The sequence below is a fragment of the Felis catus genome, chromosome D2 (genome assembly GCF_018350175.1).
Source record: "Felis catus isolate Fca126 chromosome D2, F.catus_Fca126_mat1.0, whole genome shotgun sequence".
NCBI lineage: Eukaryota > Metazoa > Chordata > Mammalia > Carnivora > Felidae > Felis > Felis catus.
In genome coordinates, this window is record NC_058378.1 from 82,355,085 (window position 1) to 82,383,071 (window position 27,987).

The 27,987-nt window shown below is 49.4% G+C and overlaps 1 protein-coding gene across 4 annotated transcripts in view; it reads left to right on the forward strand.

Annotated features, from left to right (window-relative positions):
- DOCK1 (dedicator of cytokinesis 1) overlaps window positions 1–27,987 on the forward strand; it is a 529,364-nt gene that overhangs the window by 135,215 nt on the left and 366,162 nt on the right. For all 4 annotated transcript variants that reach the window (XM_045040829.1, XM_011287620.4, XM_019813984.3 and 1 more), the window contains exon 23: window positions 693–801. In XM_045040829.1, coding sequence (XP_044896764.1) covers window positions 693–801 — 109 coding nt within the window. The remainder of the gene's footprint in view (window positions 1–692; window positions 802–27,987) is intronic.

Here is a 27,987-nt window from a genome sequence, read left to right on the forward strand (position 1 = left end):
ATGATTTATAGATGAAGCTTATTTATTATTAGTAATGTGTATTTGCATACATGTAGCCAATGTACGTCTTTATTATCCGTTTATTGAATATACTCCACCTCCTGAACATTTTCCCATTACCAGTTCTGTGATGAATGAATTTGTGTAGTGTCATCACTCTGAAATAAAGTAATTTTGAATTTACTATCATAATGCCATTTGCAAATGGTTACGAGATCGGGTTAAATTCAGGAAATTAAATTTATGTTAATTATGGGACATTGTGGGTTTATAAAACACTGGCAGGAAATACGCCAACATATTACTGGTGTCCTCTCTGTAGGGTAGAATTAAAGCGGAATTTCTCTCTTCCTCCTCCCTCTGTTCCTTCCTCTCTCTTTCTCTCCTTCCCTCCCTATCCGTACATTTCTGTGTGTTTCAGATTTAGAAGATGTCTTACGTTACACTGAAAAAAAGCGATAAACGGTGTGGTTAAAAACCAGCTCGCTCAGCGTGGAGACTTGCCTCTCTAGCTGGGTCTTGCAGACGAACCCCGTTTCCGAACTGCCTCCTGTGTTCTCCGGGTGTGGAGGACGTTCCTCCCGTTCTCCCCTGCCGCTCAGGCAGCACCCGTCGAGGCTGTTGGGGCAGGAGCGGGCCGTGGGGAGGCCCGGTCTGCCAGGCCCCACAGACTTGTGTGTGCTTCTTTGCAGACTGTACGAAGACAAAGGAGAGGCCGACTTCATGGAGTCCCTGCTACAGCTCTTCCGATCCATCAGCGACATGATGAGGGGCGAGTCGGACCAGACCGTCCGGGTGAAGGTAGGCCCTCGTGTGCAGGAGGACCGGCCGTCCTCAGGGGGCACCACCGTTAGCCGCAGGGCTCCCGGGTGGGGCGAGAGCGGTGCCTGTCCCTCCTGCAGAGCGTGAACAGGAGTAACGGCCCAGGGGTGGCATCTGTCGTGCACGTGATCCTGCTCCCTGGGCGTTAACTTTTTTTTTTTCCTTCTTCTTTCAAGGCTGTTAAATACTGTCATTGCTCTCTCTCTGCCCCTCGGCAAGGAGATGTTCTCAATTTCCTTTATGGAAATATGAGGATGCTGAAGAGAGTCATGTTTGCGTGTCACTTGTCAGGATATCTTGGGGGCCAGGAAGAGGTTGTAGATGTCCCAGGCCGCAGTCGGACCGCAAGCCTTGCTGTGGGAATGGGGATACGTCTTCGCCCTACAGCGTGTCTCTTGCTTGCGTAGAAGAGTGAGGAATCCCGCGGTCCCAGGTCCCAGGGGCCTCACCGACCACCTTTAATTACTTGTTCTCGCCTTGTTGCCCTCTGGCAGAAAGACGCCTTCCTTCACCTCTGGTCTGTGGGACGCTTCTGGTGTGGAGGTGCCGGGAGGCAGGGCACAGGGAGGGTCCGCGGAGGAGCCCCAGGGCCCGCACACTCTTGGGCTCCCCTGTTCTGGCGGTTTCCGTGGGGCTGACCTACTGCGGAAGGAGGTGCGGTTTGCAGTTTGCTGCCCAGGCCGATTCCTTCAGAGAACAAGAATCTTCTGGATTAACTCGTGTTTTAGAAAGTGACTTCCCTACTTTGAAGTCCACCATTGAGCCCGGAACAAAGGCGTATGTGCGTCAGATGTGCGTCGCGGGTGCTGTGACCACGGGCACCGGCGCAGCTCGACGTGGATAGAGCCGCAGTGGCCCTGTGATCTCAGACGGGGTGCAGCTCTCTGGCCGCGCCGTCGGGTCCTTCCATGTAATTTCTTGATCTTTATGTGAATTTGGTATAAAAAGACTAGTGATCTATAGAGAAAGCGATGTGGTGGGTATTTTGAAGTTTTCGGGGAACCCTTTTGGCAACTTGATCTTGCCTAAAGCTTCCTTATTGTTCCAGGGTTAAAATTAGCCATGCGTTCGGTACATTTACTACTACATCCTGTGGCATTTCAGAAAAACAGCTGCGGCTGGCGTAAGAATAGATAAAAATTGCAGAAGTGTGAGCCCAGACGTCATTTTAGATTTCTAAAAGTACTCTTACATTATTAAATTTGATTGGGCTTGACTTTCGTCTGCCCACCTCCCTCTGTGTCAAGTTATTTAGTGACTGGAGTCTCGCAAGACCTTCCTCTGGTGGTGGGTGTTTTATTTTAAGACGGGAGCGAAGTCAGTGATGTTCACGCATGGATTCCGCCTTTCCATCTGCGAGACCGGCGACCGAGCTTTATTTGCAGCGTTGACTTCCTCACTGCTAATTTTGTACCTTGTGTTTTTGCACATTAGGTGCTCTCTCTGCATGTGAGATTTAAAGACTGCCATCCCAGGACCCTGGTTTTTGCATTGTTCTGGCTCTTTAGGTTTTGCTCTGTGGAAATGGAAATGCAGTTGTGAATCACGTTCTGTAGAGGGGATATGAAGAAGACCATGGCGTTGCGTAAGGGTTACGTGTTGTCTCCCAAAGGGTGGCCCTTGGTGGCCGTTTCGATTTTTGAGATGATCTGTGTGCCCTCATCTATGACTGGGAAGACCACATGTTCTCGTGCCTTCCTGGCATCGTGGGCGGTAAGCTGATGGGATTGGAGGCTGGGGTGGGGGGGCGGGCTGCTTTGTCCGCTGGAGCCTGCACCCCGCAGTCACCTTCTCAGAGCTACAGCTGCCCCCCTCCCCCATCCACCTTGCAGATTGTAGACTCAGCCCCAGCATTTATGCCTCAAGGAAGAAAGTGTCAAGAAGAGTTTGGGGAGGGGTACGCCCGAGTGGCTCAGGTGGTGAAGCGTCCGACTTCGGCTCAGGTCATGATCTCACAGTTTGTGGGTTCGAGCCCCCCGTCGGGCTCTGTGTGGACAGCTCGGAGCCTGGAGCCTGCTTCAGATTCTGTGTCTCCTTCTCTCTCTGCCCCTCTCCCGCTCGCGCTCTGCCTCTCTCTCTCTCTCTCAAAAATAAATAAACATTAAAAAAATTAAAAAAAAATAGGAGTTTGGGGAAATAAGTAGCTGCCGGATAAATGTGGCATCAGATGTTGTCAACATTCCTGGCTTCCATTTGTCTCCGTGACAGACTTTTTACTAGGGGCGTTTCACGTACGCAAGCACACACACAAATTCGAGAATGCTTGGGTATGTTTTGTGTAGTGGGAGAGGCCGCTACAGCCAACGTGTGGACTGAACGTCATTCACTTCTCTGCCAGGTGGCCTTGGTTGCCCCCACTTCTCGGTCCTGCTCTGGGGCACCCGTGTGTTTCTGAAGACAGACTCACCTTTGTGCTGCTTTGCTGTCCTTCAGTTAATGCCCCGAACCTTAGGGCTGCTCCCAGGTCCTGAAAAAAATTTTATTATGGTAGTTAACATACCGATGTATGACCTTAACAACTTATTTATTTAGAGAGAGCACGCGTGCATGCACGAGTGGGGAAGGGGAGGGGCAGAGAGAGGGAGAGAGAATCTCTTCTTCTTCTTCTTTTTTTTTAAAGTTTACTTATTTATTTTGAGAGAGCGAGCACATGGGAGGGGTAGGGAGAGAGGGCGAGAGAGAGAGAGAATCCCAAACAGGCCGTGCACTGTCAGCACGGAGCCCGACACGGGGCTTGAACCCACCAACCATGAGATCACTACCCGAGCCGAAACCAAGAGTCGGAGGCTTAACCGACTGAGCCACCCAGGTGCCCCCAGAATCTCAAGCAGTCGCTGCCCCGGGCGAAGATCCCGAGGTAGGACTCACGTCTCCCAACCCTGAGACTGTGACCTGAGCCTAAGTTAAGAGTCAGATGCTTAACCACCTGAGCCACCAGGCGCCCGCCATCTTAACCGCTGTCAAGGGTTCGGCTGTGTGGCACCACGTGCGTTCACGCGGTGGTGCACCCGCTGCCACCGTGCGTCTCCAGAACTTCATTCTTCTCCCCACAGAGGAGCTCTGTCCCCGGTAAAGCGTGACTCTTGTTCTTTCCCTGCCCCAGCTCTTGGCACCCACCGTCCTGTGTTCTGTGTCTAGAAACGTTTCTATTCCAAGTTCGCCACGCACGTGGAATCACACAGCATCCGTCCCTCCGTGACCGGCTTGTTTCGCCCGGGGAACGTCCTCGGGGTTCATCCTCGGGGTTCATCCTCGGGGTTCATCCTCGGTGTAGCGGCTGTCGGAATTTCCTTCCTTTCTGAGGCGGAACGGTATTCTCTTGACTGTGTATCTGTTTTTGTTTATTTATGCGTCTACCGGCGGACGCTTGGGTTGTTTACACCTTTGGGGCCATGGCGAGTCACGCTCTGAACGTCAGTTTACAAACACGTGTTCAAGTCTCCGCTCTCCCTTGTTTTGGGTGTGTATCGCATGTGGAAATGCTCGGTTGTATGGTAATACTCTGTTTAACTTTCTGAGGAATTACCGTATGCTTTTCCGTAGCAACTGTACCATTTTACTAAAAAAAAAAAAAAAAAAAAAAATTGAAATTTGAAATTCCTCAGTGAATTTACCTTGCCAACGAGTTCTGGCACCCTCCCAAGCTTGAGGCTCGTCCTCACCCCCCTGCCACCACCTCTGTGCAGCAAGTAGCGCCAGTCTGTCTGCTCCGCTGTGAACCCGCCAGGATCTGTCTGGCATCACCTTTCCTTTCTCGCTTGCCTTCCTGCTACCTGAAAGTAACCTACCTGTGCGGGTCTCCCCGCCCCGCCCCCGCCCCTGGGCTTCTGATCAGTCCCTTACCCTTCCTCTCAGTCTAGAATGTTCTGCGTGTATATCAGATGGCCCCTTTCACCTCGCCTATAATCATGGCCAGACATTCTCGACACTCAGCAGGTGCTGGTGGGATCCTTGTCTGCCATCATGCTGCCCTCTTTTTTCTGTCCCACGAGAGGGTCCTTGTGTCCGTTGCCAGCGCCCTCCGGTTCTGCTCTCTGCTCTCCCCTGCGCGATCGTGGTCCGCCTCTCCCCCGAGTGTGACCCAGTGGCTCTCAGATGCGGCCTCTCCTAGCCCGACGCGGCCATGCTCTTCCACGGCCTTGTCTTCCCTTTGCCCACCTTTGCTCTGGTAGCACAGATCTGTGTTTGTTCACGTCCTCAGCTTTTCTTGATAAATTTGTGCGGAAAGCGTCTTAACTCCCTACACCCTCAGTGCGGCACCTGCCCTGTCTTGTTTCCTGACTGTATTTCAGTGTTTTCCTAAAACTCACATCTGGCGACAGCCTTGTTTTTCTCAGAAAGCCGTGATGCTTTCCAGCTGCCCGGAGAAATGGGTCAGCTTCCGGTTCCCACCATTCAGAAATCTCCACAGCCGATCCCGCCAGCCCTCCTAGCCTTTAATTCTTAGAGACACAAGTAGAGTCCCTCCCCTAGAGAACATCAAACATCTGGACGTTGGGAAATCTCCCCGAATTAATTCCAGTGGTTGATGGAATCTGGAGCTCCACGTGCTGGAATTGCAACAGCTGACATTCATTGATCGCTTTCTGTTCTAAGTGCTTGACATGGATCGTCTTATTAGATGTCTATGGTTATACTATTAAATAGGTACTACCATTGGTTTCAGGTTTCAGAGACGGTAACTAACTTGCCCAAGGCCACATGGCTCGTGTGAGGCACAGTGACGACTTAAGTCTGGCTTGCCTGGTTCCAAGAGCCACACTTCTCTTTTTTTTCCATTAAAAAAAATTTTTTTTAACGTTTGTTTATTTTTCAGAGAGAGAGAGAGAACGAGAGAGAACACGAGCAGGGGAGAGGCAGAGAGAGAGGGAGACACAGAATCCAAAGCAGGCTCCAGGCTCCGAGCCATTAGCACAGAGCCCGATGCAGGGCTCGAACCCACAAACCGTTAGATCATGACCGGAGCCAAAGTTGGATGCTCAACCGATTGAGCCACCCAGGCGTCCCCTTTTTTTTTTTATGTTTGTTTATTTTTGAGAGTGGGGGGAGGGGCAGAGAGATGGAGACAGAGGCTTCCGCGTGGGCTCTGCACTGACAGCAGAGAGAACCTGACGCGGGGCTTGAACTCACGAACCGTGAGATCATGACCTGAGCCGAAGTCGGATGCTCAACGGACTGAGCCACCCAGGTGCCCCTCAAGAGCCACACTTCTTTTTTTTCCATTTTATAAAAAAATGTTTTAATGTTTATTTATTTTTTGAGAGAGAGAGAGAGAGAGAGAGAATGAACGAGCAGGGGAGGGGCAGAGAGAGAGGAAGACACAGAATCCAAAGTAAGCTCCAGGCTCTGAGCTGTCAGCACGGAGCCCGACGCGGGGCTTGAACTCATGAACCGTGAGATCATGACCTGAGCCGAAGTTGGATGCTCAACGGACTGAGCCACCCAGGTGCCCCTCAAGAGCCATACTTTTCTATTCATCTCCCCAGGAGGACACTGCTAACCGCCAGCCATCCAGTGATTTTCAGAAACAGGGCCCATACCTGCCATCCGCAGCAGTGGACAACAACTCTGTGTCCGAGGCTTTGAGACTGTAAAGGCATAAACAGCATTTCTGGTGGGCCTTTCCATCCAAGTGGACATATTCTATGGTCACTCGTGAAGCAATTAAAAATGCTTTGTCTGCATGCCCCCAAATGGGTGTGTCTGCAGGGGAGTAAAGGGAGTTTGATGGGGCTGGTCACGAAGGCTTCTTGGAGGACCGAATCTCGGGCTTGGACCCCCTTTGTTGGCAGTAGGTGGTTCTCTTTCTCGACCCCTCGTGGATTGCGGTGCTGGACTTGGGGCGGTGGGGCCTTGCAATCAGAGTGAGCACAGGAATTGCTGCTTTCCCTGAATTCCAAAAATATTACTAACATATTAGCTGTGTGGGATGATCCTAGAAAAGAATATCCTGCCTCCTCAGCATAGTCTGCTTGTGTGTCTGTGGCTGCAAATTCCAGAACTTTCTCTAGAGGGGAACTTTGACCGTGATCCACAGTAAGAAATAGATTTTGGGGGTATGTGTGTCTGAAGCTGAAAAATGTTTCATGAAAAGGTTCTTACCCTTATCCTATGTGCTTCCCTCTGGCATTTTCTATTCTTGTCTGGTACCCTTTAGTCTGTTCTGAATTAACGTATTTCTCTAAAAAAACCCACAAATACACAAAAACCAAATTGCTCGTTGACAAGCACTCAGTTCTTTTCCTGAATGGCTCGCACGTCTCACCCCACATTTGAAAAATGCTGCTTCTCACCATTCTTGAGGTTTCTTCTGGTGTTCCTTCTCTTCGGTTTAGCATGAGAATATGATTCGTTTTCTGTGTGTCTCCCATTGTCTCACAGAGCTGGAGGCCCCCGCGGCTCAGCGACTTTGCCTCAAGGTGTGTGGTTTGGAGGGGGGTGAAGAGTAATTGAATTTGAGGCCCCCAAGCTGAGGTTGGCTCACGGATGTGGGGGGCTTTGTCTTCCTTCCCGGGGCTCCCCCTGGGTACAGGCTTCCTTTTAACCATTCACAGTGTCGTTTCTGTCTGGCCGCTTCTGGAAGGGATTGTGTTGGGAATAAGTTGCGCCATGATAGCGGTAAATGCCATTTTGGGTGAGTTTTGTCCTCTGAGAAGCTGTTGCATTTCCTTAAAAACCATATCCTGGCTTGAAATGAGCCGCACTCACTTGCCGTATGGCTTATCGAAAATTCTTCCTATCAGAAGATTTTGTTGCTTTTTGTCCATTTCTTTAGTTTTAATGTTGATTTATTTATTGAGAGAGAGAGACAGAGCGAGAGCGAGAGCGAGAGAGAGAGAGAGAGAGGGAGCACGAGCAGGGGGAGGGGCAGAGAGAGAGAGAATCCCAAGCAGGCCCCACACTGTCAGCACAGAGCCCGACATGGGGCTCGATCTCACAAACTGCAAGGTCATGACCTGAGCCTAAATCAAGAGCTGGACGCTTAACTGACTGAACCACATGGGTGCTCTGCTTCTTTTCTGTTTCTAAGCTCGCATCTGGGGTCCACACTGCCTGCCACAGATTTGGAAGTTTAGGAAAACGATCGCACGGTCTTAGCGATGATGACAAATAAGGATCCGAAGTCATAGGGCTCCCTTGCGGGTGAGGAGACAAGGCTCACAGGTGACTCTTGACCTACCGGGGGCCTCGTTTACAGAAATTGCTGCTGCCCGCTCTGCCCCTGCCTCCGGAGCCCTCCTGTTTTGTGCTTCTTGTGCTGTGTTCGAGATTGCGGAAGGATGTGAAGTCTTAACGGTCCTCTTAAGCCATGCGGGTGTTTATTGTGTCCTTGGCCTCAGTTATAAATGTAACTGTGATCTTGTTAGAAAAATGGGACATGCCAAAACGTTGATTAAGAAAAATAAGACTCGTTTATCATTCGCCTCCCATAGATTAATTACACCGTTCGTGGTTTTGTTTTTATGATGGCGCGCTTTTTCTCCGTGGCATCATCAGATATATATGAGGGTATGCGGTATATATGATCTGTATATACGTGTATATTCATGTGTATGTATATATACGTGTATATACACGTACTTTTGCAACTTTCATTTTTTTCCATGTATATTTCCCTGTATCCTGTAGTGCTTTTCAAGAACATATATATTTTTTTAAATATAATTAATTGTCAAATTGGCTAACATACGATGTGCACAGTGTGCTCATGACCTCACGGTTACGTCATAACTTAAGGACTCGGTTTTCTGTGTTTGGGAACTGAGATTGATCCTAGCTCTCGTCTCCAATTACGGTGGTTTCGGAAGCCTCTGTGGCCGGCGCTCTCTGGGCCGCAAAGCCCTTGTTCCCCCTGGTTTGCTGGGAGGCAGCCAGATTTCCACATGCTGCCGAGTCCTGTGAAAGCCGTCCCCAGAGCCGTGCGGACGCGCCCCCAGATTACGAGTGTGCGCGCCTCTGGTCTGCCTGGTTGTGTTCAGTGCGATTCCACCTTACTGCCCACCTGGTGGGGCCCAGCCTCTCAAGTTCAGAGTTGTGTGGCCGAAGAGCCATTCCGTCCTGAGAAGCCACCTGCTCCCATGGTGTCTCTTGGTCCGGGGTTAGTGGCCGCGTCAGGCAAGGAGGTGAGAGCTGTGTCGTCCTCCTCCTTTGCCCTGGACGGTTCTGGGTCCGGAGGGAACCAGCCAGGGAGATGAGGCTGGAGATGGGGCACCGACAACAAACAGTTAAACGGTTTCTTGCTCTGTTTTGAGGTTGAGGGGCGGTCGCGGATCGTGTTAACTAATCCCATTGATGCATGTTAGGGCTTTGCTTGTCTGTCTCTCATCACCCACGTGGACACGGAGGGGGTGGTTTGAATGGCCACCTTCCAGGTCATGTTGGGGGAAACCCTGTTGAACCAGGACACCCGCCGCTGAGGGTCTGAGGCTCAGGAGAAGCCGGCATCAAGGGAAGAGCCGCACCTGGTTGAGAATCTGTGACAGGCCGGGACTTCCGGAGTGTTCTCCTGCTGACCCGAGAGGAGAGGGAGGGCCCAGGCGCAGGAGCTTCGGGGACAAGCCACGGCTGTAAGCGGCGTCAGCCTCCTAGGTCTGATGTACCAACGTGCCGTGAACGGGGCCTCTTAACAAGAACCTTAGTCTCTCACAGCTCCTCCTGGTGCTTGTCTGAGTCTGGGCAGCTGTCATGGAGTATTCTAGACTGGTTTCCCCCTGACGGGGTGGAGAGAAGATTTCTCTCCGGTGATTCTTATCAGGGCACTAATCCCATCACGGGGCTCCACCCTTATAGCCACATCTCATCTTAACCACCTCCCCGACGTCCCAGCTCCTGACACCATTGCACTGGGGTGCAAGGTTTCGACATACGAATGTGGGGCAGGGCGGGGGGACACAAACACTCAGACATAACAGTGCTCTAAGAGAGAGTCCGAGGTGTGCCCTTCTCCCAGCTCTTCGGTGGCTGGCAGTCGTTGTCGGTCCCTGGCTTGTAGACCCATCACCCCTGTCTCTTGTGTCCCTCTTCACACCGTCTTCCCCTACGTGTCTCTTTTCTTCTTCTAGGGACACCAGGCCTCGTGAATTTAGGGCCTACCCTATTTCTGCATGACCTTGTGTTAACTTGAGTCTGTCTGCAAAGACTTTCTAAGATAAGGTCACTTTCACAGGTACTAGGGGTGAAGATTGGAACAGATCTTCTGGGACACAGTTCAACCTACAGTGGCAGTCCGTGTGGACTCCACGTGGGTGAGGAAGGGCCAGGGCGGGGTGGCGGGGCGGGGCAGGGCACCCGGCTTCAGGAGCCCAGACCTCAGTGTGCGCACACAGATCACCTGGAGGTCTTGTTAAAAGGCAGATTCTCACTCGGTAATTCTGGGGAGGGGACCCAAGATTTCTCATGTCTAATCGGTGCCCGCTTAATGCTGATGGTCTTGATCCCTGGGTTAACACTTGGAATGGGAAGTGGCCAGGGCTCACCTAGTGTAGAGAACGTTCTGGCTGCTGCGTCAGTACCAGCAGGAGGGAGGAGGGCATGGGGGTCCAGGCTGGGGCAGGTTTCTCTTCAGGGCTGGCTCCACCCGGGCTCCCAGCCCCCAGATGCCTGATGTTCTGGGCTATTCTGATTTCCCAAGTTTTCCTGATAACGCAGAAGACGAGACACTTGGAAGTGAAGTCGTGACTCACATCAACAAAGAAGAAACAGCCAAAACAGAACCACAGGAAGGTGAAGAAAATATTTTATGACTTGCGCTTAGTAAGCCTTTAGCTCCGAGGGCTTCCGATTTCTTCACACAGCTTTCTGGCCTGTGGTTTCCAGACTCTGCAGAGAGTTCCACAGTCTGGCTGAGGGATTTGAACGTATCAGACCCCACGCTTCCAGCTTCTACCAGACTGATAGTTTGGAGAGCAGTTGCCCAGCCCTGGGTTTCTGGATCTCTCTTCTGGCCACAGTGCCTTTCAGGGGGGCTCCACAGTCCTCTTGGCTGCTGCCCCAGGATGCGTGAGGTACTTACCCATGTGCTCAGGACGTGAAATGAAGCTGCCTGTCTGGATACGCTTGCTGCCTTGACCGCCTCCCCCCGCCCACCGGAACCACACAGCCCGCCGCGGCAGTGGCAGAAATGAAAGTCCTTGCTGTCGCCGTTCTCCTCCAGGAAACCAACCGTCTGTGTTGGTTTTCCACCACTTAGGGTGCTTGGGCATGAGTATTTTTATGGTCCATCATAGATACTATTTGGTTTACTGCTTCTTTATCATTCTATCACAAGCACCTTTCCATATCAGTGAGCAGTCATAATTGTAATTGTGATGGCTGTGTGCCCGTTCAGAACGTGCCCCTGAATTGATGTGCGTTCATTTACTTAATCAAGTGATTTTTCATCATATTAATTTTTTCCATTGTTGAATGTTACGAGTTTGCTTTTAGCATTTTAAGCCTGCAGTGAATGATCTCATTGATTAGTTGGTGGCATTTGTCTTTTTACAATTTCGTGGTAGGTTTCCTTCGTGCAGATTATCCCCATGTTCGTACCTGGGTCAGAAGACAAGGCTTTAATTTGGGATTGCAGAGGAGCGCCTGGGTGGCTCAGTCGATTAAGCGTCCGGCTTCGGCTCAGGTCGTGATCTCACGATGCGTGTGTTCAAGCCCTGCATCTGGCTCTGTGCTGACAGCTTGGAGCCTGGAGCCTGCTTCGGATTCTGTGTCTCCCTCTCTCTCAGCTCCTCCTCCGCTCACACTCTCCCTCTCTCTATCAAAAATAAATAAACCTTAAAAAAATTTAATTTTGGATTGCAGAATTCCAGGTGTTTCCCAGCCATCTCCGCCGTCCTGCCCTCTGTCATGATGCTCACTGGGGGAAAGAACTTTGAATTTGTGGCTCTCGTGATTTCCTTCTCTCTGCCCCTGACCTTGGCCTTCAAACGTCTCTCCCCTGAGCTCCCCTCCCACGTGTGTGCCCTCTGCCTCTGGTCCCCCCACCCTCCACCAATGGGCAAGGTGTCATCCAGCCTCTTCCCTCCATCACGGTTGGGGTTTATTCAGTGTTCCTAGGAGCGTGAGCAGGCCTCATACACAGGTTTATGGCTTGCACCTCATCCTTCATTTATTTGGTCATTCATTTTTATTATTTATGTATTTGTTTATTCACTTATTTTAGAGAGAGAGTGTGTGAGTGGGGTAAGGGACAGAGAGAGAGAGAATCTTTAAAAAAATTTTTTTTAATGTTTATTTATTTTTGAGAGAGAGAGAGAGAGGGAGAGAGGGAGAGGAGTGAGTGAGTGAGGGGCAGAGAGAGGCAGACACAGAATCCGAAGCAGGCTCCAGGCTCTGAGCTGTCAGCACAGAGGCCAGCCTGGGGCTCGAACTCTTGAACCTTGAGATCGTGACCTGAGCTGAAGTCAGATGCTTAACCAACTGAGCCACCCAGGTGCCCCAAGAGAGAGACGATCTTAAGTAGGCTCCATAGTCAGTGTGGAGCCTGATGCGGGACTTAATCCCACAACCCTGGGATCATGACCTGAGCTGAAATCAAGAGCCAGACAGACGCTCAACCAAGGGAACCACCCAGGCACCCCAGGGTCATTTACTTTTAAAATGCGTTGAATATGTTCATTCTGTGTGCCAGGCATTGGGTACAAATAACATCGAAGTGGCTTTAATTCTCATGGTGATTGCATTTAAGAGGGAGCTGGAAATTAACCCAATAACTAAACCCATCCATATATAGTTATAGATTATAATACTTGATTTTAAGCACATCAAAGACCTAATTCCCTAATTTTAGATTATAATGAGTCCTTTTAAGGAAATGTAAGGGATAGGATGACCAGGTATATCGGGGGTGTGGGGGATTGGAAGTTGTTTGGGGGTTCAAGGAAGGTTCCAAGGAAGAGCTGGTTAAAGGAGGTGGGAGAGTTCCAGGTCGAGGCAGCAGACAGGAAGGTATGTGTTGCTCTCATGAAATTCGAGATGATCCGTGGCCGTGGCTGGACAGAGCGGTGAAGAGAAGGTCAGGACTGCAGGGAGAGAATGGAAGGGTGCACCTGGACGCCTGTGCACCTCTTAAGGATCCAGAAGGCCACACGGTCAAGTTATTTGGGAAGGGCCCGGTCAGGTCAGACTTGGCTTTTCAGTGGGTCACTTGGGCTGCTGCCTGAAGGATAAATTAGAGCAGCTGAGAGAGGAGATAGTGGGGTGAAAGGCTGTCATGGAATCCAGGTGACAGACCGCGGTGCTGGGGCCCGAGCACAGTTCTCCAGCTAGGCACTATGGACGGCATTCGGGGCCGAAAACTCTCGGTCCCGGGTGGCTGTCTTGTGCAATGTAAGACGTGTAGCAGCATCCCCAGCATCTACGCACGGGATACCTGCCCTAGCATGGACAACCAGCCGCGTCTCCAGCCAGCTCCTGGGGTTGGGAGGGCAAAGTTACCCCTGGGTGAGAACCGTGTGGCTGCAGTCCTGGTGAAGAGGTTGGAGTAGCAAATGGAGACGTGCCAGTACAGTCTGCAGGCTGTGGTGGGAGACCTGATGTGCGAGGTGAGGACGAGGAAGGGAGGTGTCATCGTCGCCTACCAAATCTTTGGCCCAAGCCCATGCGTGATGGAGAAGCATGAAGCAGCAGGTGGAGGCTGTGGAATGTGTGGGCTTTGGGGGCGGGGTTCTTCCGAGGCCCTGCTGGGAAGTTACCGCTTTCCGGGAATTGCTGTGTTCGTGACTCTGCTCCCTCCGTCATGGGAAGCCTGGCTCTGTGCAGCCGTCGTGTGCTGATATGTCCTCATTTACTTCCTGTGGCATGTTCTGGATGTCCTCTGCATGTGCGTCCACCTGCTATTTCCTGCTGCACTGCTGTCTTTCAGGTCTGGCTTCTCCTATCCTTTCCTCTTTGGACAGCATCCTGTTTCTACCCATCGTCCGGTGTCTGCTTAGCGGTGCTATTGGTCCTTCGGCCGTGGGCATTTGTGCAGATGCCGGATGCTTGGTTCCGTAACACCGTGGACGGAAATACCGAGCCCAGACTCCCATATGGTTTGGAGAGAATTCATCTGCTGCTTCTGTCCAACCGGATCGTGGAGCGTGAAATAACCCTAATCCCTCGTATGCGTGTGGCGCTCTTACGTGTCAAATCCTTTGGATACACGCCGTCTCTCTGATCCTCCTCGCGGACACCGTGGTGTCCATTAGAAGTAATCTTGGAAAGGCTCTCTAAAGGGATGGGCGGAGAACATAATCATGTAGAAAGTCCGCATTTTGATGGCTGCATTGTTGACGGAAACGTTTACATCCCACATCCACTGGTTCTTCTCCGGGATCTCTCAGTTTCCGCTGTCCTGGGGGGCCCCTTTCCAGCTTGTGCGCAAGTGACTTGTGGAACGGTATTTCTAAATGCATTTGCTGTAGGTTTTTGTAGATTCGTTTCTGTATTTTGTGTTTCTGTGGAGCAAGGCCTCTTTTGATGGCAAATCGCGTCAGTCTCCAACAGGAGACAAATACATGGGAAGATACTCCAGCGGATGGAAAAAAGGACTCAATAATGTGAAGATGTCGGTGCTTCCCAACTTGAGGGATAGATTCAGTGCAGTCTAAGTCAAAATCTCCGTACATGTCTCTACGGGTATTGACAGCCGATTCTGAAGTTGGTGTGGAAAGCCCAGTGTGGAGGGAGAAGTCAGGCACGACGCTACAGGAAGACGCCAGGTCTTACCGTAAAGCTGCAGTAATCTCGTTGCATGCGCCCGACTCCGATTCGGTCCAGGAGGCAGGAAGAGAATTGATTCATGGAGCTAGGGCGTCCGAGGCATTAGATAGGCATGACCATGACCAGGGCTTAGAAGATACCCTCCTCAGCTCGGTCGTCTGTCTCTCTCTGTTCGAGGGGAGAATGGCCACCAGTAGCCAGAGGCTTGTATTTTCTTACTCTTTATATTCCTAGAGGACACAGGGGGACCGTTTCTCTTTTCGTGCGCGTAACAACCCTCAGAATGAACCCTTGTCAGGCTTTTTGGTGTACGAGAGTGACCATCCCTGAAAGGGAATGACGTGGGGGGCGTTGGAAAGAGAGAGCGCAGCTTTGTGGTGCATGGAGTGTGGAGAGAGAGCCAGAAGGAGGGCCCGCGTAACGTTTGTTAGCGTAGCTGAAGCCGCTGCCCGTTCGTGACTTTGGGACATGGTCCCTGCGGCACATTTCTGGACTTGTCTGCTGGCTGGTGGAAAGGGGTGGTTAAACCCTTCATTTAGGATTGGTGTTCCAGCCGGCATGCCACCTAGCCCAAGCTGAGGCCCAAGAAGAAACCAGACCTTAAGTAGGCCCAGGAAGAATCATACTGAGGAACATGCCGGCAGAAGCAAGCGTGAAAAAGGAATATGTCCTACGTGCACTTAAAAGAATCCTCAGGTCTATTATAGAGAATAATGAAAAATTTCATTAAAACCATTGTACAGAACTTTATGGCAGAATAAATTATTTTTGTGCGCGTACTGATGGAATCATGGACTTTCCGTGGAGCCAGATTTCAAAAGCATCCACGTAGTTAACTCTGGGGAATCGGAGAGCTGGGGAGTGGGAAAGTCACATCCAGAGTTTTCTCAGTAATGTATCTATGAACCGAGCGGTCCTGTGAGGGAGGGTCAGCCTGTAGTTCTCCATCCCTCAGCCCGTTGCTTTTCCCGTGACATCCTGAGTCAGATAATAAGTTTGTACATTACACCGGCTTTATTTAGAATTCCTGCGCCAGGCAGTATAATTTTGATGAGAAGCTGAGCAGTATTATTCTCTATGAACTGTGAATGTGACACTTTTATAATTCAAGCAGAATTATTTTTCCCTTGGGAAATCCTATGCATCCAATATGGTGCATTGAATTAGGGAAGAGGTAAAGGGGGAACAAAGCTATAAAAGGTGTATCTTATTAAAACGAAGCAGGTTTTATTCTTGCCTGTGTAACCTTTAGACACAGTGATTGATTCTTAGTCAGGCCCTAATTTTGTTTTTAGCATAAATTGTCTTCTCTCCCGTTGTAACGACTGAGGAAGAACGAGGTCCTCATCGTCTGGTTGGGTCAAAACATAACAAAAGCGGGATTAAATTGCGAAGAGGATATTTTCATAGCACTTCAGATCATCGTGACCTTCTGCATTCTGCGTGGTCAGCACTCAAGGTGAAACACCAAGTTGCTGCGTCTGAGAAAAGAGGTGTTGGCCAAGTCCTCCCGTTGTTTTCCTTGTAAAGAAAAGGATCAAAGATCCTTGTAGAGGATCAAGAAAATACTCTCGCTCCTGCCGTTTGTCAGCCCGGTCTTCTTCCGATAGTTCCCGGGTGGGCCACCACACTGTTGATACGGTGCCCTCGGTGCATCCTTCCGAGGAGCGGCTCTGTGGATCTGTTCCCCCAGAAGACACCTTGCTGATTTACATGGTCTACCAGTGGGCCCGTTCTCCTTTCTGCTGCCGTGGTTTTTCCAGGTCCACGCAGTGGACCTGATGACACACGGCTGACTCAGCAGCACGGAGGTTTGCTCCAGGTTACACGATTCCTTGACCTTTCCCCTTTGCGTGTATCTTAGTATGTGTCAGCCACTTAGCGTCCCGCCTTCCCGCTGCAGCCACAGGTACCCTCGGAGCGGTTGGTGGCCTTGTGTGGTAGTGAGGTGGGTGGGTGCCGAGTGTTCTTTGTCATTTCTTATTAAAACTTGGCCTGAGCCAGCAAAAACTGGGGGAGGACTGTTTTCAAGTGAGATTTCCATTTCTTTATTTTGAGTGCTTCTCAAAGAGAGGTGACAGAAAAGAATAAAGTACAGTTAAAAAAAGCCCACGTAAATCTACCACTCAGAGATTACTTTCTGTCAGCCCGTTGGTTATGAGCGATGCTGTATGGATTGTATGTGTGTTTTTATTTATTTATTTGTAACATTTTTCTTAAATGCTTATTTATGTTTTTGAGTGAGACAGCGTGAGCGGGGAAGGAACAGAGAGAGAGGGAGACACAGAATCCAAAGCAGGTTCCAGGTCTGAGCTGTCGGCACAGAGCCCGACGTGGGGCTCGAACTCACGAACCGCGAGATCGTGACCTGAGCTGAAGTCAGGTACTTAACCAACTGAGCCGCCCCAGGCACCCCTATATGTGTTTTAAAATGAGCCAGTGATAAATACATGACAGGTGTTGTCCTGTCCTCGGTTTCCCCATACCAAGTGTGTGACCATCTTTCCACGTGCATACGTAATACCTTCTTACTGACACAGAGAAACTTGCTGTTGGGTGAAATCAGCATCCAGTGGAATGATCAGTTGAGAGCTCCGTGACCTCCATTGACACCAAAAGCTCAACCAAACCAATCAGCAGAGATACATTAAGGAGAAACAACCAGAAAGCGGGGGTCATGGTGTCAGCCTCAGTGGGAACGTTGGAATTCAAGACCTAAGGCAGAGTCCCTCCTGACGGTGTGGGGGGGGGTCTGCAGGGTGTGTGGACGGCGACTCTGAAGCATCCCCGGCTCTCCTTACTGCTCCAGTCCTCCAGGGTCCTTTCCATTCCTCCTTGTCGTCCTCTTCCGCCCTGGGATGGACCTATGTCTTGGGTCTTCTCCAGCCAATGCCGGGCTCTCTTCTGGGCTGGGCCCAGCTTCCCCTTTGCCCTCTACCCACGAGCCAGCTTCCTTATCTTCTTCCAGGGCCTGCTGCTTCTTCCAGCTGGCACTTCCGAAGCTGGATTTCTCCCCCTTGTTTCTCTTTGCGCACAGAACTTGAGCGGCGTCTCTGGCACTTTCGTCCTGGCCTTCTGAAGGCAGGCAGGTGCCCGAAGCCTGTGTGTTCACAGTACATAGGGGACCTGCTGCTTCTGTGGGAGTGGCCAGAAGGATTCTTCTTGAATTAAAAAAAAAAAAAAAGAAAAAGTAGTAACTTAGACTTCGTGCAGTCAGTTTGGCTGATGTTTATTAAAAAATTTTTTTTAATGTTTATTTTTGAAGCAGAGAGACAGAGTGTGAATGGGGGAGGGGCAGAGAGAGAGGGAGACACAGAATCTGAAGCAGGCTCCAGGCTCTGAGCTGTTGGCACAGAGCCCGACGTGGGGCTCGAACTCACGAACCGTGAGATCATGACCTGAGCCCAAGTCGGACGCTTAACTGACTGAGCCACCCAGGTGCCCCTGGCTGATGTTTATTAAGTTCCTTCCAAGATATCAACCATAAGTGCTTGCCCAGGTCTGCTTTAGATAATGAAATCTTTGTGGATGTTATTGTCAAGTTTAGCATTTTAATATATCTGTGCTTAACATGTATGCAGAGATAATGTGGATCGGAATCCTTGACTTTATAGCGTGTTATGTGTCCATTTGGTGCAGGCTGTGGAGTCGTACTGGCCCGAGGCCATTAGGAATATACAGAGGAAGGAGTAGCCTTCCGTCTGCAGGAGAGGAAACCAGGTATTTGGTCCCCAAAATAGATACCAGATGAGTTGTTACATCATGACATCTTGGGGCATCCACATGCGAGACTTCAGGCAAGATGAGGACCCCCAGAAGGTGGCTGGTGGACTGAAATCATTCAATAAGGGTCGGTGGGAGCAGGGAGGCCTGGCTTTGAGCTCTGAGGGGTGGGAGGGAGCTGAGATGGGGCCCATTCCAGGGAGGGTGCAAAGGGAGGGGAGGGTGGGCACAGCAGGAAGAAAGAAAAGGAGAGGGTGAGGGTGGCAGGAATCCGTTGGTTTTTTGGAAGACAGGAACCTAGGGGTTGGAGTAGAGACTCGCATGAGGAGCAGGAAGCGTGAGGTGGGGGCGGTCCTGGTCCCACCCGTGTCCTCGGAGCCGAGAAGGGGAACACGATGTGTTCCAATAATCAGATACAATATCTGAGATCCTGAACTGACTCACTGAGAATTGACATATGGGTTTATTTTTTTTAATTTTTTTAAGCTTTTATTTAGTTTAGAGAGAGAGAGAGAGAGAGAAGCAGAGAGAGGGAGACACAGAATCCGAAGCCAGGCTCCAGGCTCTGAGCTGTCAGCATCCAGAGCCCGACATGGGGCTCAAACTCACGAACCGCGAGACCATGACCTGAGCCACAGTCAGACGCCCAACCGACTGAGCCACCCAGGCGCCCCTTACTTTTTTAATCTAAAATTACATTTTCAGAAAAGGACAGCATCTCCCAGGAAAGAACAAGGGGGAAAAAAATGGACTTTTCCCCCGGGGATCTCTCAGTATGAAAATTACATGAGTTCTTAGAAATTTTATCTTGTGATGTTCCTTATTAGTTCTTTTATTTTTATCATGGGATAACTTTTTTCATTTACATTTTAAGTAAAATATGTTTTTAATTGAAAAAAGTTTTCCTGGAATCTGGCGGGCTGCCTTTTGGAGTTTTGTGGCTGTCGTCAGGAGCCCCTTCTTGGGGCTCATGGCTGGTGGGTGCCCTGTCAGGGATTCCTGAGGATCTGTCCCCAGGATGCCACTTGGGAGATTGGTGGGGCTGACACCTGTTGTCGCGCAGGGCACCGTGGTCAGCTGCAGGGGTGTTAAAACATGAGGGTGATGTGCTGCGTGTGAGAAAGGAATTTGTAGAAAAGAGTGATCATTTTCCGGGTGTGTCCATCACTTTCGATAGAGGATGTGATGTGTCCTGAGTCATTGTCTGACATGAAGACGACTCCGTCTCCTGCATTGTTTCTTGCCTTCCCTTCCGGTGTGGGATTCTCATTGCTCTTTAACCTGCCCTGTGGGCATTCCAGCTCTCCCTATGCACCAACTCCTTCCACCATGCCAACCTTCCTTCTCGGCAGGGCGGAAGGAGCAGTGGATCAGGGCATGGGAGACACTGGGCCAACAACCCCTTCCTCAGTGTATCATCTGGAAAATGTGTACAGGCTGTGTTTTTGTGGGGTGAAGATTTTTGTTTGAGAGAGCATGAGCAGGGGAGGGGTGAGGTGGGGGGGGCAAGGATCTGAAGCGGGTTGTAAGCTGACAGCAGCGAGCCCGATGTGGGGCTCGAACTCATGAACCGTGAGATCGTGACCTGAGCCAAAGTCAGACGCTTAACCAACTAAGCCACCCAGGTACCCCGGGACGTGAAGATTTTGATTGCTTCTGACAATCACCTGCTTTCAGCGTGCTAGTGTTTGCATGAAGCGTCGCTTTCCTACTTTATTTTCAGCGTTTCATCATTCTTTCGTTTAAAGACAGCAAATCGTAAGCGGCACATCGTTGCTGTTTTTCCTGAGCTGACGACCTTCCTCTTTTATTGGGAGTATTTAATCTACTTACTTTAAAAAGTTTTCTTTAAGATCCCTGTCTCAAAAGCTGAATTTTAAATTGGGGTATAATTTATGGACCTTGCAATGCACAAATGGGATGCGTGTGGCTTACTCAGTTTTATCAGATGCTTACATCATGCACCCCCACCCCCATCAAAGTGTAGATCGTGCCCATTGCCTGTCCCTGGGCGTTGGGTTGTGGGGTACCCCTCTTCTGTTCTTCTGTCTGGAATCTGAGTCTCTGAATCCCAGTTCCTTCAGACAGAAACTTTCCACTCCACTGAGTTTTCTTATTCCCACCTGTGAAATAAAGGAAAGGGTTAGGCTGTGTTCTGAGGTTCCCTCTGCATTTACGCTCTGTGATCTACTCTCTAGAAATGAAACGGTCACCTCTTTAAAATAGATAATGAACAGCCAAGGAAACTTTGCATAGGCTGAAAAGGACAAAATGCCATCATTTGCTTGCATTGGGAAGTAATTTTTTTAAAGTGTGCGCAGAGGGGCGCCTGGGTGGCTCAGTTGGTTAAGCGTCTGATGTTGGCTCAGATCATGATCTTGCGGTTCGTGGGTTCGAGCCCTGTGTCGGCCTCTGTGCTGGCAGCTCAGAGCCTGGAGCTTGCTTCAGATTCTGTGTAGCTGTCTTTCTCTGCCCCTCCCCGTGCCACACTCTGTCTCTCTTTCTCTTTCCAAAATAAATAAACATAAAAAAAAATTTAAAGTGTGCACAGAGACAGATTCTTTTTAATGTTTATTTTTGAGAGAGAGAGAGAATGAGAGGGGAAGGGGCAGAGAGAGGGGGACAGAGGATCTGAAGCAGGCTGTGTGCTGACAGCAGAGAGCCCGACACGGGGCTCGATCCCATGAACCGTGAGATCACGACTGAGCCACCTAGGCACCCCTGGATCTGTACAAGTAATCCACTGAGTGTGTAATGCAGTAGTCAGTCCTTTAAAAGTGATGTGTCTTTGTGTTTTAAACTAATTGTAGCTCCCAAAATTAGCATGGCAGCTGTGTGATATTTCAAATCTTTTCTCTAGTTCATTTTTTTTTTTTGACACTGTGTTAAGTTCAGTGGAGCGCATAGTGTCATTCACACCCCCACTTATTTATAATTTAGGATAATTATCGTAGTGGCTGGGCTGCCATTCACCTCTCTGGTTAGGAAAACGAGGCTTTGCCAGGCAAATACATAGCGTAAGCGGGGTGAAGTCATTGCTGGCGCTTAGACCTCATAAGAGAGTAACCTCTCCAGGTATCCTCGAAGACAGGCCTCCTTCTCAAGCCTCGTTTCTCCCAGGTCGCGTCCAAGGAGTTTAGGAGTGATGAATTCCCAAAGTCCCCCTCCAGCTCAGAAATTCTGAGTTCTTGCCAATATCATGCTAAGCTGGGTTGTTAATTTCCTTGGAAAACTTGAAAGTGACAGCATGTCATTTTTTGAGAATCTATGGCTCTGACTTCACAGACTTTCTGCTAATCGTGTCCCTCCCCGCCCCTCCCCCCCCATTCCAGGGTCTGATTGGTGATTACTCTTGCATTATAATTACTACTTAAGATCCTGCCCATCCTGAGGTTTCTTCACTGCAGCCTCTTTCCACTGGACGCGGGAATGTCTGGGAATGTCGCGTCATCTGGAGGTGCTGGGGATTGCGGTGCTTCTCCTCTGAGTGTTTTTCTGGCGTCTCTGGCTGCCAGCATCTCCCAGAGCTGAACATGCATATTCTTCGTGGAAGGAACCCTAAATGGGAACTTCCAATTATGTATCACAGTTGACAGGGTCTGTCTCTACCCGCCCGTCATTAATGCCAGGCTATTAAAAATTGCTTTTATTTATTCTGTGTCTGAATTTGGAGTTTCCCACCCAATAATTTAATATTTTTTAAACGACGCCTTTGATTTTTTACTTGTCATGAGCGAGGAGAGAGTTAGCCAGCCGGCAATTTGGCCTCTCGCTTTCCCAGTGTCTACTCATTAGCTCCTAATTGTTTTCATAACCTTCTCCGAGTCTGCTGTGAGCTCAGTCTCAACCCTTTGTGACCCCCCAAGGTAGTTAAGTGAGGTTTTGCTATCTCCATGAATTAAAGATGTCTCTTTCTGAAATATTCCTGAACCCATGGTGCCGTCTTTTGGAAAATAAATACTGTTTTCAGAGAATTAAAAACCCATCCATTTGTATTGCCTTTTATTAGGAGACATCATGGTTTTATAACCACATAACCTTCAGCTGACGTTCACCTTCTCGGCAGTTCTGTGGTCCGTGTGTGTGTGTGACAGTTCTAGCTTACTGATTTGCACTTGCGTGGACCCAAGTGTGGGGGCATTTCGTTCCAGACCCCTACCTGAGGAGTAGATCATGACCTTTCCCGCTGCGTGATGCTCCGTAGGCCCCAAGTCTGTCCCGATACCAGGCTGAACCCAGGGGGTCAGCGCGCCTTTTGGTGCCCTCCTGACTTCACTGCCTGTCTGCTGCTTTCTTCTCTTTTCTGATAGGTCTCTGCTGTGACCTTTGGTTGCCACCTCCCCGTGAGGGCCGCCGCTGCAGCCACAAATGTCCTGGCCTCAATCCAAGACGGGGGGGGGGGGGTGGTCGGGGGGGAGAACACCTGGGTCCCGGTTTGGAATTTTCGGTAATCTCTTCAGTTCTGCTCTGCTGTGGAGAAGCAGAATCAAGATCCCTGTGGGCTCTTTTCAAAATCAAGTTTATTGAGCTTTATAAGGGCAGCCTTTGAGTGTGTGACCTGCTCATCTCCCCACAGCCCAGCGTCTGCACATCTCACAGCCCCCAGCAGCCCTTTGGCCGGCCCCCAACGCTTGTGCACGGGACGCTTGTTCACAGGAACGCAGCTGAACCCACACGGGGCGGCCCGGGGCCCTGATCTGTCTTCCCTTTGGCTTCTGCTGCGAGCCTCGTCTAAGCCACAGGGTTTCGCTGTTTTATTTCCTCTGCTCTCCATCGCCGTGCCGGATGCTGATTCCTGAGGCCGGTGGAGGCTAATTGTAGTAATGAGGAGAAGGGGTCCCACCAGGTATCATTTCTCACCCCGGGCACAAGAGCCTCCCTTTCTCACGTTCGTTTCCTCCTTCCGCAGGACGTGGAGATAGTAAGTCGTACTCAGCCCTTCCAGGCCCGGACAGTTGGTGTCTATGTGGGTCTGCTCACAGGGGAGAGGACAAACACAGGCCTAAGTGGGACGATAAGACGTGACAGTGTGGGGGTGGCTCAGTTGGTTAAGCGTCTGACTCTTGATTTCGGCTCAGGTCATGATGTCACGGTCATAAGATCGAGTCCCATGTTGGGCTGTGCGCTGTGTAGAGCCTGCTTGGATTTCTCTCTTCCTCTCTCTGCTCTCCCTGAGTCGTGCTTGCTTGCTCTCTTTGTGTCTCAAAAAAAAAAAATCTTAAGAAAAAAAAAACAAAAAAATGACACCGTGTGTCTGACAGATGCAGAAGGGGCCAGGACGAGCCCTGGGCTTCTGTCCCCTTCCCTACGCATGTCCCCTCCTGGCTGGCTCCGAGCACCTGGCAGCTACCCAGCCCCCTTCCTTCCCCTTTGCTCCCTCCTGTCTGTGCACGTGGCCCTGGAAGGGGCTGCTCATTTCGTGTCTGTGCCACCTCTTGCCTGTCTTCGAGTCTTTGTGTGGGACGGTCTCTCTCCCTGGAATGCACGCCCCCCTCCTCTCTCCAGGGGCCTGCCAGTCACCTCCGAAACGCAGTGTGGAAGCTCCTCGCTCCAGTTTGCCCTGGCATCCTGGGCTCCATGCTGTTGCCTCCAGGAGTCCTCGGCAACGGACTCCGTTTTTGTTGAACCGCAGAGAGCAGGTGCGTTGGCGAGTCCCCTCTGCACACCCATTTCTCCAGCAGTTGAAAACTGGCCATTGGGCCCCTGGCCTGGCGTGCCACGGGCACCGTCACCTTACGAGCAAACGGATACGTGAACCGGAGATCAGAAAATGACTCTGAAAATGCACCTGCCACTGACATTTAAGGAGAGATCAAACGCCTGGTGCCATGACTGTCCAGGACGCCTCCCAGTTGGCTGGGCCCCGCCGGTCCCCAGCGGTGCTTCCTCCTCGCGGGGCCCCGGTGCCTGCCTTCTCCCCTCGCCATGCCGCCTTTGGTGTGCATCCCTGACTTGAGTGTTTAGATGGGAGCCGCTCTCTGGCTGTTAAAATAGGAGTTAATGCTACAGGAGATGCACTCACTGAACGTCCTGGTGAGGAAGTGTGCTTCCTGATGGCAGATAATAAAACAGAGTGGAATAATTTGAATTCTTTATAATGGATGTGATTATAAATGATTTCCCTATTTACTCATATAAAAGGCTAAATGGAAGATGATTAGTGAGTTCTGTTTTCTGTTTTTCCTAAGGTGATTTCTTAATCTTCCAAACAAATACCTGTGAAACATAGAAGAGAAAGAAAAACCCATTAAAAGTTACTTTAAAGTCTTTAAGAAGCTTTTAAAAGCTATAGAACGGAGTAATTTTTCTGTCCCTCATTGCGTTACAACACTGAGAAAATAGATTCTCGGCAACCATCTTGCTGTGCTTTGTTAACCTGGGGTCAGAATCGCTAGATGTTCTTCTGATCACGATATGGAGCTGCTGGCTCTTGTCATAATGATGATGAGATTTTATTTATATTTTTATTTCAGAGAGAGAGTGAGCAGGACGGGCAGAAGGAGGGAGAATCTTAAGCAGGCTTCATGCTCAGTGTGGTGCCTGATGAAGGGCTCGATCCCATGATCCTGGGATCATGACCTGAGCCGAAATCAAGATGCTCAACACTGAGCCACCCAGATGCCCCAAGAATGATGAGATTTTTTGCTTTAACAGATATTTATACTTTTCCCTCTATTATTGTATTGCCCCTAAAATATTAGTATTCTTAATGAATTTAAATCTTTCTAAATCTCCTTAGTTAATATTGTCCCTCCATTTGAAGAATAAAGGGTGCTATTTTTTTTTTAATCTTCTTTATCCTCAAATCCTTCCTCCAACAATCTCCTGGCCATATCATGGATGTTTCATGACTCGAAATTAATTAATTCTTCATTGGTGAGTGATTGGTACACATTGCAATAAGGAAGCGAATCTATAAAGCCATTGTAAGCTAAACGTGTGTGTGTGTTCTCCACCGCACTTGGGTTCCAGAGGCGTCTGATTGCCTCATTATAATTGTCTCCTGTTTTATTTTTGTTAAATATGGAGACCTGGTTCACAGCCTGTCTCTCACTAGCATGGCGAGACGTTAAATTGAATTGTGGTGTAGGAGAACCTCTCCGTAGATGGGCTTCTGAGCTGTAATGGGGTTGGAGCCATCCTCTCGGAGTCTAGCAGCTTCTCCTTGGGAGCCCAAATGGAAGCAGAAATGTCGCTGAGGCCCCCTTGGGTGCAGTGTTCTATCCAACAGAGCAGGACTGCCTTCCTGACATGGCGGGTGGGAGGGGGTGGGCAGCGATACCCTCTGCCATTTCCTGTGCCACTTGTCAATGAGAACAAAACACAAGTTACTGTTTCAATGGAATCCTAGTTAGCTATATCTTTCAATGAGTTTCCATGAGGAATTCTATATTCAAGGGATAGAGCTCAAACATTACAGTAGACTCTGTGCAAAGTACATATGCCCCCAGGGTAGCTGGGACACCCACCGCGGGTGGAACAGAATCTTGCAAAAGTGAGCCGGGGGTAGGGCAGTGCCTTATGGTTGCTCTGTGGTCTGTCTGGGATACAAGACTAGAATCCACTGCCTTTTGATTCCTGGTTTGTGTATCACCCTCCGTTCCAGTCTCTGGATTTTTATTTTATTTATTTTATTTTATTTTATTTTATTTTATTTTATTTTATTTTATTTTATTTTATTTTATTTTATTTTATTTTATTTTATTTTTATTTTTATTTTATTTTTATTGTATTGTATTTTACTTTATTTTATTATTTCATTTCATTTTTTTATTTTTTAAATCTTTTTGTTTTTAAGTTATTTATTCTTCAGAAGACAGAGCGTGAGCAGGGAGATGGCAGAGAGACAGAATCCAGAGCAGGCTCTGCGCTGACAGCACGGAGCCTACGCAGGGCCTGAATTCTCGAACTGTAGGATCGTGACCTGAGCCGAAATCGAGAGTTGGATGTTTAACTGACTGAACCACCCAGTCACCCTCAGTCTCTGGAGTTTAGCCTGTCATCCTCCCCAAACCTGATTCTTACCCCTTCGAACGCTGGCCTGCGCAGCTTGGAGAGGCCTTGTGTTTGGACTTTGGGGAAGGTTAGGGGAAGAATGGGAAGGTAAGAGCCCTTGGCATCTGTACTGCATGGGCTTCCCGGATCTACGTACACAGCCTTCAGTGGAGCTCACGGGCCAGTGACAACAAAGGCCACCACCCCCACCAAAATGGTATTCCTTAGATACGCCACTCTGTATTTGCCAGGCACTGTTCTAGGCGTGGAGATCTGTCAGTGGTCAGAGAGTGGGGCGGGGGGTTTGTAAGCCGAGGTTATGTTCTGTCATGGACACAGGGGAGTGCTGTGTCACCCATCCATTAGTGATACGTGACAATAAAAAGCAACTGCCGTTTTTTGTCACTATCATGTTATTTAAGAACTGCCTCTCTTACTTTCTTAGAGTAAGAGGGCCCCAATCTCATAACAGGGAACGGGTCTAAATTTTTAAAACTGCTGGCTGCTACAGTCACACAGTCACACAGTCGGTCATCCCAGGTTGCACCCGGGTAATTAGGACCCATGACTTTGTGTTCCCCAAATTTCACCTCTGGGTGCTATGCCTCCCCTACTTCATTTAGTGATTTCATTCATACGTGATTCATTCCACAAGTGTTTCCCAGCACCAACTCAAGCCAGATACTCTTGAGGTGCTGTGAATGTGGAAAGATAACTAATCTCAGCTCTTGGGGAGGTCCCGAGGGAGGGGACATAAGAGGACACCAGTGAGAGGAACGCGGGGCCCCTCAGTCCTGGGGCCTTCGGAAGTTGGCAGAAATTGTTGTCATGTCCTGCCATCTTGGAGGGATGTTCCATGTGCAGGAACAGAGACTCCACCTGGACTCCACGAGGGAATGGCCCCAGTTCCTGCTCACCCCATGATTGCCTCCCACAGTAGGCCCCCAAAGCTAAGTAGCCTTCTCTCTGAGTCCCTATGACAACTTTCTCATTACTTTTTGTTAAACCCCACTAAAACACATTAGCTTGAGAATGCGATGTTGGGTTTGCCATGATTTTAGAGGTTACCTAGCAGGTTTGATGAAAAAGGGCCAAAGAAATTTAACATACCTTTGACAGTTTCCTGCTTGCCCGAACCCAAGGGTTCGATGTCATTATAATACACCCTTCCAAGGTCAGTTTAAATAGAATAACTGGTCACATTGCTGAGATCATGAACGATCATGAATATGAACCTAAGGCAAAGTAAAACCCTGCTAATATTATATAAATGGGGACTTGTGGCTTGGGAAATAATTTACTAGGGTTCATAAAAAGTGCCATCATGTCAACATTTTAGATTGTTGTAAAATGATGGCCAAAAAATGGGTGTTGGTTGTGATTAAGATACTTCTATGAAAGATGCGAGTAAAAAGTTAGCATAAAACAGTTTCAGGAAATGTGAGCGTGGACAAAAATATTTCTAAATTAATATTCATACACTATGATGTTAGATGGGAACACATAGTTACATTAATGAAGTATTATAAGTGGACTCTTGGTTTTTATCTCTATCCAAAAAAGTAAATATATTTGAAGTACACGGAATATAAAATTCTCTCATTAGACAAATGAGGGACTCCCTTATATCCGGGGTCACCTGGCTTTTTGGACAAAAGACAACTGGGTATGTAGGAGTGGATGTGGCAAGAGGCATTTGTGATGGGCTCCAGAAAGTTCCAGGATGTTCCAGAAGGTGAAGGTACATGATCG